Source organism: Nelumbo lutea, chromosome 8, assembly GCF_056320005.1.
Source record: "Nelumbo lutea isolate HS-2025 chromosome 8, American lotus-T2T, whole genome shotgun sequence".
Classification (NCBI taxonomy): Eukaryota; Viridiplantae; Streptophyta; class Magnoliopsida; order Proteales; family Nelumbonaceae; genus Nelumbo; species Nelumbo lutea.
Genome location: NC_142691.1, coordinates 20764348 through 20775396, shown reverse-complemented (window position 1 = coordinate 20775396; position 11049 = coordinate 20764348). Strand labels below are relative to the sequence as shown.

The window sequence follows — 11049 nt, the reverse complement described above, 5'->3', positions numbered from 1 at the left end:
CCCAACCTGAGATTTGTGAGGCTTGGTAAATTCGGACTTGACCTTGGGTTGGGTTGACTCAGGCCTGAGCCCGAGGTTTGAGACTTAAGATTAGGTCTGGTTTGATCCTCAACCCAATTCAAACCTCCCAAGTTGCTCCCTTAATTTCGACCATCTAGGTAAGGGTGCCAGTTGGATGCTTAAATTGAAGAATTCAAGAATTATATTGTTTCAGCTGGGCCCATTCAAATTTTGATCCATTCTCAACCCATGCCCGTCGAAGTTGCACCTGTAGATTTAGGTGGTCGGTAGGTCATTATTATAAAGATTTTTAAAAATAGATCGATTAATGGCATTACGATAATAAAAATTTGAAAAAGAAATAAATTTATAAAAAAAAAAAACGGATGATCCATTGAATGGGTGAGATGGTTCAATCGTTTGGGTTGGTGGATCATTCATTAACTGAGTCAAACGTGGGTTTTGGGATATAATAGATTAGGGGTTGAGCTGAAGCTGGATTGTGATAGATCACCACTCACCATCCGATCAGCCGAGTAAATGATGGGTTAAAAACAGTAAACTTCAAAATTAAGAAAGGAAGATGACTGAATATCCCTTGATAAATATTTATATATCATCAAAAGTCAAAAACATAGCTCGCGAAGGACAACAATTAAGATGTTAGCAGTTAGGGACCGTTTGATTTTATATGCAGAAGATAATATTTAATTAAGGAAAAAGTTAAAAAAAAAAACAAACGAAAGAGAAAAAAAAGACTCGTTCCAGTGGGGCTGGAACGGGGGGGATCAAGGTCATTTCAAACTAGTCCGGATCTGCTCCTCACAGAGATCACCTCACACTGACCTCAGCTCCATCCGATCATGTATTGGATACTTTGTGTTATTATTCATGGGGAGATGTTCCTTAACCACGATTACACGGTGAGATGGGGCTGTGAGGTCGATGTGAAGTGTGTTATGTGAGAAGTAAATTCCGATTTATTTCAAACTCTCCGCATTGTAGAAATCCAATCAAGCAAAAAAAAAATTATTCTAAATATAAATTTATGGCTTCATTTGGTTTCCCTTGATTTATTGGACAAAAGAGTGGATAATTTTTATTTTAAAACCAAGAGAGACATTGATGTGAGTGAAATGAATCAAGTGGGCCGAATTGGTCTAAGGCGCCAGTTTCAGGTACTGGTCCGAAAGGGCATGGATTCGAATCCCATTCTTGACATTCAAGCTGTTGCAAGGTGCCAACCAGCTGGTTGGTAATGTCTCATGCCGGAGATGGGGGTAAAATCTATGCTACTGAAATATTTCATCGGGAGAAATTTGATGTATTTTTTTGTCAATTAGGACTTGAGAGAAAAAATGAAAAAACGGAAAGTTTAGGTGGACATTTTGACAATGTAATGCATTCCATCACATTTCTTAACAGTCAGGGGTATTTGTTGCAAAGTGAAAGTTGAGAGGGTCTTTATCGCCCCATAGTACAAGAGACTCTTTATAATTTATAAAAAAAAAAGACTACCTTTATATCATATTATGATACTGTTTTAAAAATTTTGATAATTTTGGCTTTGCTGTCAAGCTCATTAACGGGTGGAGGCAATTGCATACATTTCTAAAAGTTTAGAGTGAATCATTGTCAAGTATCACTGCCCCGAAATACAAGGTGACAGTCTCTAACTTACCCAAAGCAATTTAGTTAAACATATGGTCCATATCATATCAACTACCCAACATTCGTCGCCAAAAAATTAAAAAAAGAAGTTGGTTGAAGATAGAACATACTCTATATGAACACTCAATATATATAAGTAAATAATTGGTTAAGCTTCTTTCATAGAATAGTAGATAGTTTCATTTTCCTAATTCTCCCATGTGATATAAAGGAAAAGAAAGGAAATAATAAAATCAAATTTTGATTTGACCAAGGAAAAGAAAAAGAAAAGAGAATTAAAACTTGACCTCTAGTGGGTCCCATTTTCTTTATTTCTCCCGTTTCTCCGCACTTCTCATATATGATGGGTCCCCAGTCTCATATCTAATCTATATATAACACTTCTCTCTCTCTAGTATACAGAAGTAATTAACTTTCCACGAATGGTGTCAAAATGTTGTTCATCTTCTCTCTGTATTTCTTTCTTTGTCCCTTTGCACTTTTCAGCAAGGGCTAGACCTTTCTTGGTTTTCTCCGGCCACCTTTTCCGACATGTCCAACATGGGCGTCCTCTTAGATGAGTGGCTAGCTGCCATAGATTCTGCTCGGAAGAGGAACTTCAGCGGGTTCCCTTTGATCTTGACTGTGGCGGCTGAGTACTCATCTATGCTTGGCATGGAGGTATACCCAGTCGACTCGATGGCAAGAAAGTTAGACTGGATATACGTTGCAGCATACGATTTCAATAAACCCTCTGGATCAAACGTCACTGGTGAGAATGAAGCGCTGTTCGATCCTTCAACAAGAGAGAATGGTGTCAACTTCTTGATAGTTTCGTGGATCACAAGTGGGGTTCCGGCAAGTAAGCTGGTGTTGGGTATGCCTTTGTATGGCTATGCATGGAAGCTCGCAGATCCTGAAAACCATGATTTTGGTGCACCAGCAATTGGAGAAGCGATTACAGAGGATGGTGCTATGAACTATGTAGATATCGCCCAGTTCCTTCGATATCAAGGTAGTGCAGTCACTGCAGTGTACAATTCAACAATGGTTGTGAACTATTGTTACAGTGGAACCACCTGGATTGCCTTTGATGGCGCTGAGGCCATCACTGATAAGGTTTTGTATACTAAGAAGCAGGAGATTCTTGGGTACTATTTGTGTAATGCTGCCGCCGACGACAACTGGGTGCTTTCTCAGAGAGGTAATTTTAATGCATGCATATAACCAGAGAGCTCGCATCTCCTACCCACAAACTCTTCCCATATCCCAACCCACATGACACTAGAGGTGTACACTGGGAATGCACAGGGATAGTGTGTAGTGGGTAGGGATATAGGAACAACCTGTGGGTAGGAGTTCCAAGTGATAATTAGAAATTTATCAGAATACTTAATATTCCAAATTCTTGTTATGTTCTTATCATGTCGCTACGGTACAGTTCATGAGCTGATAGAATCCAGCTGACTCTACCTACCCACATGGCCTCGGGCCTGGCCTTCTGAAAGGCTTGGACTCGGAACTCATTTTGATTGAACCCTCCTATGGAAGAGCAGTGAAAAGAGCAGGAAAATGGGTGGGAGGTTCAAACACGATTGAGTCACTAGGTCCACCTGAAAACTTGCAGTTGTTTGGCCCAATTAACACATTGACCAACCAATTTTTCTGAGGGAGAAAAGGGAGGAGGTGCTTAACGCGGTAAAGTGATTAAGGGTTAGGTTTAAAGTTTCAATATGATACACTCGATTTGGGATGCATTGTATCGTATCTTTAAAAAACAGATACGGGATATGCATTGAAATCAGATATTTCATCTTTTTTCATGTGTATCGGACCTGTATCGGGGCATATCGACGAAAAAGATACGGACAAAAACTAAAAAAAAAATTAAAGGGGAAAAAAAAGCTTCTCTTCCCCGTAATAAGCCTTCTTTCACCCCAAACGACTCTAAAACTGTAAAGTTCATTCCTAGAGTCCTAGATTTGCAAAAGTTTGCAAGAAACAAGTGTGAATTGTTAATTTTTTTTTAAATTAAATTTAAAAAAATGGCAAAAATAGGTAACTTTTTCAATTTTTATAATATCTTGTGATTTTTTCTTGAATGTTTAAATTTATGTTGACCTACATTTCTTACATTCAAAATCACAATTTTTTTTTGTGTTATCATTAGATTTATGGAAATTTCATGAAGATATTTGGGGAAAACATAAATTAACAAAAAATTAAAAAATATATTTTTCTCTAAAGACTAAATATGTTTTAGATCTATGAATTTATCTATCATATCCATAGAGCAATTGAAATTTCTTCTTTATTTTTTATTTTTGATTTTTTATATTTTTAGAATTAAAAAATAAATAATTAGTTATACTTTATCATTTGATCACAACAATTGAATATATTATAATTCTATGGATGATTTATCATATCCACTGAGCAATTGAAATTTCTTCTTTAATAATTATTTGTTTATTTTTATATTTTTAGAATTAAAATTAATTAATTATATTTTATCATTTGATCACAATGATTGAATATATTATAATTCTATGGACGACCTATCATATCCACAAAGCAATTGCAATTTCTTCTTTAATAAATATTGTTTGAATATATTATATAATATTTATTTATTTTTTATAAATTTTTAAAATAAATGATAAAATAATAAAAATAATTATTAATTATATTTTCACATAGAAGTTGTGCCAATGTATGTTTTATGGTTGGATAGGAGAGATGGGTTTTTCCATCCCATAAAGCATTAAAACTTAAGGATTATAATTTATAAATTATAGTTAAGCATAAGATTTTAAATGAAATTATAATTAACTAAAATATATATCTTCATAAAACCACTAAAATATAATAATTTAATATATACACCTCATTGAGGTCTTATAATTAGTGTTGTTGATGTATATTTATGATTTATTAAAGTATTTATAGTATTTTTAAGCATATCTATGCATATCTTAGTTTTTATTCGAGATGCATACCTATCCAAGGTGTATCTATACGTCTCTTAAAATTATCTTTCCGATACACTTGACGTTTCCGATACTTTGAACCTTAATTAAGGGGACAGTTTCATCATGGCCTACTGTTATAAGGTTTCAGTAGGATTGTAATTTTTTTTATCCAGATTCAATTAAACCAAATCTGGTTAAGGCATTACGGGTGATCCAAACTCAGATCCATTTATAATTGGCCTAAATATGGATGCCCCATCAGATACGTGCAAAAAATTATATAATATCTATTAGCAAAGCTTATCAGTTTGAATTCTGTATATTTGCTAGAAAGTCATAAGTTTCATAGAAATCATTTTCTGGTCACGCACTTTGATCAAGATTTACGATTTAAAGTAATTATATTTTCTGATTATATATATATATGTATGATAATTTTAAGTTTAGTAGTGTTGAATAGCCAATTTAATTTAAATGCAATGGAGAATATTCGCTTCAAATTTCAATATCAATGAATCCAATTTGAAAGTGGTAAATCTGCACCGAACCATTTGCAGACTTGAGTTTTTGGTGTTCCTCGAGGAAATTAAAGACATCTGTAAAGAGCTTAAAGTCTATGGAGAAAGATGATTGCTTTTGCTTGTCTTTTCTTTTCTCTATGTATTATATTTCACTAACAAATACCCCAAGTTATGTAAAAAATAGGGTAATAAATATAATTTTATCTTCGAGTTTTTAAATTAATTTCATTTGTTAAATAAATATTTTATTGTAAAATATTGATTAAATGTTAGGGATACATTTCCGATTAAATTAGTTCAATGTAGAAAAAATAGTAAAACAAAAGAACTGAAATTAAGTGGCAGTTTTAATATTGAACGCGCTCAGACGTCTCAGATGTATGTGAATGTCTTAAATGCCGCTCAAATTATTGAAATGGACATTCATTTTTAAACCTAAATTTTTTCATTCGACTCCTAACCATTAGTGGCGCAGGGACAAGGCTCGAAAGGGAGATGGCGACGGAGAATTCGAAGAAACCATCAGTGGCATTCTCAATCAGCGGTCCTGCTCGATTTCCATCTCCCTCCCTCCCTCTTTCTCGCGTTCTCTCTCTACTGTCTTCCCGTCGACCGCCCTGTCTCTGCTCTCAGTCGGCTAGCGGCGGTCTTATTCGATTTCTCAGCAGCCACGTAATGGAGGCGTAGGCCTACCGCCTACAACATGAGCATTTTTTATTGCTAAGATTTGAATGGGCCCAGGCCCAGGATGGGGCCAATGAATTCCTTGTAAATTCTTCAAGTTGCGTATCGAAAGATATAATAGCTGGCAAGTAATGGAGGCGTAGGCCCACAAAAAGGTTTTAAGGTCCAAGACAGGCAGACACTGCATTTGCATTTAGGCCTCCTTCCGTTCTCTTTATTTTGATCCTATATTCGTTATAAAATGAGATCAAACCAGCCTCCCACAAGACTGCACCCCACAACGTCCTCCAGTACATCCCCTCCGTGTATTCAGAACATCTCCCGATGATAATACCAGAAATAATGATGTCATCATCTGGAGATATTCCCAATACACTGCAGGGATGTACTATGGGATGTTGTAGGGCAGTCTTATGGGGGGCTGATTTGAACTCTTATAAAACCACCCAAGATTAACAAAAGTAAGATTCCACCTTAGATAAATGAATCAATTTCTGGGTGAGGTATAGTTGCTTTAGTTATGGCTTTCATGCACCATATGACCATATCAAGCAAAAAGCTTGATCAATGATAAGTGTTAAAGTTGAATATTTGAAGTTAATGTTTTTAATGTTAAGTGATGAAGGAAGATTTGGCCCGACCTCACAGTTATGCAACAAGTGGCAAAGGCAACAGCTCGGCACAAAAGCACGCCTAAGGCGCAAGTACCAAGGGGAGAAACCAGCAGTCCGAACTCACCCTTGGCCCCAAACCAGACAGTAATCCGAATTGGCCTGCATGTAACAGTTTAGGACACACTTCGCCGAACTAGCCTGCATGTAACAGTTTAGGACAAACCTCGCCGAACTGGCATGCCTTGTAACAGTTCGGAATACACCTCACCGAACTGGCCTGCTTTTGTAACAGTTCGGGATACACCTCGCCGAACTGACCTGCCCTATAGCAATACAAGACACCTCCGAACTCAAGACTTCACCTCGCTCACCACTCCACATCGCCCTCAGGACACCAAAACCAAACAAACCGTACTATGCCTGACACTAAGGAAGTCCGTACCCAAGGGTGGCACACCCGACTGACTTGGGATCCGATGCTTGACGGCCGCACTCCAAACGGCCACCTGCCACCGCCTCCTGACACCGCCATCTCCAGTTAGAGAGACGGTTCCGACAAAAGGCAGTGACGGTTCTGTCCCAGCAGAAAGGACGGCACCCGAACTGACAGATGCAAGGGTAATCATACCCGACCTGACAAGGGCTTCGGAGCGAGTGCGCGAAGTGGTTATAAAAGGCCCCTACCCCCAACAACAAGGTATGTGAACTTTGTGCCATCTGGTCTATACTTTGCCTTTGAGAGATTACTAACTTGAGCTTCGGAGTTATCTCACCGGGTTCCCCCCGGAGTTCCCTCATCTTTCCCGTTTCAGGCTCCCCGTCGCTCCAGCTCAGAGGCGAAATCGTTGACAGCTAAAACAGGCCGGATTGCGCTCCATCAGTAAGTATATCCGTTATGAGACATGAAAATATATCTTATAAAATGTGAATTAATAAAAAAGTAAATATACCATTTGACGTTTTTAACATGATTAATTAAAATTTTCATTTAAATTATTGATTATTTTATTTTAACCAATGAATTAGCATGGGTTTTGGGGGTATTAATTGAAAAATTAGAGATTATCATGTGAAACTCCAATTTACTTTTCTATCATTCTCTTAATTTTACCCTCACTATTTGATACTTGATAGTTGATACCTTCATCATTCTCTTTATTTTACCCTAACTGATTTGCTAATTTATTTTTGTAATAGTGGACCAAAGGGAAGTCGTCCACACGTACCATCTTTATCTTTATTTTTGTAATGATAAAACTAGCCTTTACCAGTTAGTCTATCTTAATAACTAATTTTTATAGGACTAAAATACCCTTGATTTATTTGTCTCCCCTATTTCATTTTTACTCATCTCACAGTCCTTCAATTTGAGTAAACAATGGGTTTATTTTGAAACTTTGGTTCGAAGAATTAAGTTGAATATTTTGTTTGGTATCACAGATCAGGGTGCACCTGGAGTGAGGCCCACTGATCACACAACAGAAATTTTGCAGTTCCATGGATTTAAACCATCTAGACAACTGGGTCATAAGGAAAAAATTCAATTGAATAAAGGGGCATCATTATAATCTTGCAAACTCCAACAAAAAAATATATATTATAATCCTGGAAACACCATTCATATTTCAAAGAGTCGGGGTGATTTTAGGAAAAAGTCGAAAAAGTGAAGGGGTGTTTCAGATAATAATTCAAAAGTTATTTATTATTATTATTATTTTTTAACCCAACCCAAAGTTAATTATCGCATGCCTCACTTCTATTTTTGAACAAACTTGAGTTATAATATAATTTCAAACTTTACAAAATTTCATTTTTGATCACCTTGTAATCTTACAACAATGAATATTCCAGCTGAAGTTACAAGTAGAGCAACCATCCAGGGTGATGATAAGAATCAAAGAAGTCCCAAAGTTCTGGTAGTAATTCTGGTGCCAATTGTTTCTATGGTTCTTCTACTGAGCTCCTTGCTCTTTTACTGGAGGAGGAGAATACACAAGCAAAGAGGTAAGTTCTGCAAACTATCTACAGAAACAACTAAAATGAACTCAGTATTAGCAGAATGAAGAGTTAAAATCAATATTTTCAATACAGGGATGGCAAAAACAAAGTCATCTATATTGTTTGCAGCTGATGTAACAAACAACCTGAATGGCATAAAAAGGGAGAAGAGTGGTCCAGGGCTGCAAGTGTTCAGTTTCTCTGTTGTTGCTGCAGCTACAAATGACTTTTCAGATGAAAATAAACTTGGGCAGGGTGGGTTTGGACCTGTTTATAAGGTAATACTAAACCTTTCAACTATTTTAAACATATCCATGGCTTCATGCATTTACATTATGAGGCAAAAAAATCCATTCTATCATCATAATCATCATCCAAGCCTTAGCCCAGTTATATGGGATCGGCTACATGAATCCTGTTTGGCCATTCCATTCTGTTTAATTCCATATGCATTGTTAAATTATGGGCACTTAGATCAATACTAAAAGTAAATCATTCTGTCAATTTTAAAATTATTTTTGATAGGGTAATTTACAAGGATGACATGAAATAGCAGTGAAAAGACTATGAAGAACATCTGGCCAAGGATTGGAGGAGTTCAAGAATGAGATCAGTCTTGTTGCTAAGCTCCAGCATGTGAATCTTGTCAGGGTTCTGGGACATTGCATTGAAACAGAAGAGAATATATTGATCTATGAATACATGCCAAACAAAAGCTTGGACTACTACACATTTGGTTTGCCATCCTCACCATTTTTTCTACTTGTTTGATGGAATATACCATACTATCATATGCCCCATGTATCCTTATTAGTGCATTGAAAAGGAGGTGCAGTATAAGTAGCAAAATGGGTGTCTCACCCTCCATTACTAGCAATAACAAAAGCCATCATACCCCATATACACCTTTGAGCAGGGGTTCATTGCTTGGTGCACTGGTAAGTTACCAGTCTGACAAGCGTAGCAAAGCGGGTTCAAGTCTAAATTAAAGCAGCCATTTTGTGCAAGAAATGCCAAAGGTCAAGTTTTTCCCTCTCAATGGACCTACATTAAGTCATCATCATCATCAAAGCATTATTCCAACCATATGGAGTTAGCTATACGAATCCTGTTTTGCCATTCCGTTCTGTTTATTTAATGGACCAACATTGCGTAGTAGCCCTTATATATACGCCTTTAAGCTTCTCTTTAATTTATTTAATTATATCTGCTTATCTTTGAGGAATAAATCAGTGTTCATATGTTAAACTTTAATATTACACAGATCAAAGCAAGAAAGTTTTGTTAGATTGGGAAAAGCGTGTCCACATCATTGAAGGGGTTGCTCAAGGGCTCCTTTATCTTCACAAATACTCTAGATTAAGAGTAATTCACAGGGATTTGAAAGCTAGTAATGTCCTATTGGATAGCCAGATGATTCCTAAAATATCAGACTTTGGCATGGCCAGAATGTTTGGGCAAAATGAATCTGAAGCACAAACAAAAAAGATAGTTGGGACATAGTAAGTAAAGTATTCTGCCTGCTGCAACTAGTTTACCAAATCAATAGCAAAAGAACTATATGATCCATTTAATGCAGTGGTTATATGTCCCCTGAGTATGCCATGGGGGGCTTTTTCTCTATGAAGTCTGATGTCTTCAGCTTTGGAGTTCTGCTATTAGAGATCCTAAGTGGAAGGAGAAACACAAGTGTTTGTTTCCCAGAAGATTCTTTGAACCTTCTTGGAGTTGTGAGTAGTGAAGTTAAATCTGACTATCTATTTCTTTTCTTCACATTTTATCTGTATATGTAATCAGCCATGCTACTGTGAGAAACAAATAATAAAACCCATTTAGAGAAGAGATAAGCTTCATGCATGGGCACAGAGTAGCTTGTTTTAATTCCTAACCAACTTAATTTTGCTACTATTTTAGGCATGGAAGCTGTGGAAAGATGATAGAAGCAGGGAATTTATAGACCCAATATTGGATGATTCACCTTCAAATTGCAAGCTTACAAGGTGAATTCATGTGGATCTTCTGTGTGTCCAAGAAAAGGAAGTGGACCGACCAACCATGGCAGATGTTGTTGCAATGCTCAGTTAACGATTCAGCTTTGCCCACTCCAAAGAAGCCTTCCTTTTCAATAGACAGACTTGATGCTATGGATGAAGCATCTGCACGTCAAATTGATGTTGTTGCTTGAGCAGTTGTTTATCGACCAACAGAGCCGATTTTTGAAGTGTAAAAATTAAAAATATGAAACTGTACAAGAAAATTGTATTTTCTTTTCAGGGTTTTGATAAATAAATGAAATATATTTATAATTCCTTTAGTATCCATCATTCAATAACCTAATAGCATACCTTCCACACTGCAACTTAGGTTGGAAATGGGTTCCTAGTTCAAGATCTGAGGAATTAGAACTATGGAGGACAAACATGGAGTCCTCCATTATATATATACAACAGAAGAATGTAATCTAAACACAAGTAGGGGAATGAGAAAGGACAATTGAAGGTTGGGATCTGTTGAGTTCGTCCCTTCTACTTCATCCCTTGACACATGCCAAATATATAAACACTAAAAGATGGGATGTGATGCCCAAATAGAAATCCTTTTGGTGGTGGG

At 36.6% G+C, this 11049-nt stretch overlaps 2 protein-coding genes across 3 annotated transcripts; both read left to right on the top strand.

Annotated features, from left to right (window-relative positions):
- The first annotated feature begins 2096 nt into the window (after positions 1 to 2096).
- Positions 2097 to 10739, top strand: LOC148843243 (class V chitinase-like). Of its 2 annotated transcripts, XM_088959965.1 has the most exons (8): positions 2097 to 2854; positions 5619 to 7138; positions 7254 to 7321; positions 8293 to 8445; positions 8533 to 8717; positions 8965 to 9175; positions 9704 to 10169; positions 10354 to 10739. In XM_088959965.1, exons 1-2 carry the CDS (start codon positions 2203 to 2205, stop codon positions 5828 to 5830), a joined length of 864 nt encoding a protein of 287 aa, XP_088816091.1. In that variant the 5' UTR covers positions 2097 to 2202; the 3' UTR covers positions 5831 to 7138; positions 7254 to 7321; positions 8293 to 8445; positions 8533 to 8717; positions 8965 to 9175; positions 9704 to 10169; positions 10354 to 10739. The 2 variants fall into 2 exon arrangements, with proteins under 2 accessions (XP_088816091.1, XP_088816090.1); XM_088959964.1 differs by having other exon boundaries at positions 5619 to 7321.
- On the top strand, positions 8280 to 10443 carry LOC148843244 (receptor-like serine/threonine-protein kinase SD1-8). Its single transcript, XM_088959386.1, has 6 exons — positions 8280 to 8445; positions 8533 to 8717; positions 9356 to 9377; positions 9704 to 9941; positions 10019 to 10169; positions 10354 to 10443. The coding sequence occupies exons 1-6, from the start codon at positions 8280 to 8282 to the stop codon at positions 10441 to 10443; spliced, it is 852 nt and encodes a 283-aa protein (XP_088815512.1).
- Positions 10740 to 11049: the final 310 nt, after the last annotated feature.

Bases quoted from the DNA above. Each gene is read 5' to 3' on its own strand.
- LOC148843243 (XM_088959965.1), top strand. From the start codon at position 2,203: ATGTCCAACATGGGCGTCCTCTTAGATGAGTGGCTAGCTGCCATAGAT. The intron at 2,855-5,618 runs GTAATTTTAATG...TTAGTGGCGCAG, and splicing joins CTGGGTGCTTTCTCAGAGAG to GGACAAGGCTCGAAAGGGAG.
- LOC148843244 (XM_088959386.1), top strand. From the start codon at position 8,280: ATGAATATTCCAGCTGAAGTTACAAGTAGAGCAACCATCCAGGGTGAT. The intron at 8,446-8,532 runs GTAAGTTCTGCA...TTTTCAATACAG, and splicing joins GAGAATACACAAGCAAAGAG to GGATGGCAAAAACAAAGTCA. The intron at 10,170-10,353 runs GTGAGTAGTGAA...CTACTATTTTAG, and splicing joins CTTTGAACCTTCTTGGAGTT to GCATGGAAGCTGTGGAAAGA.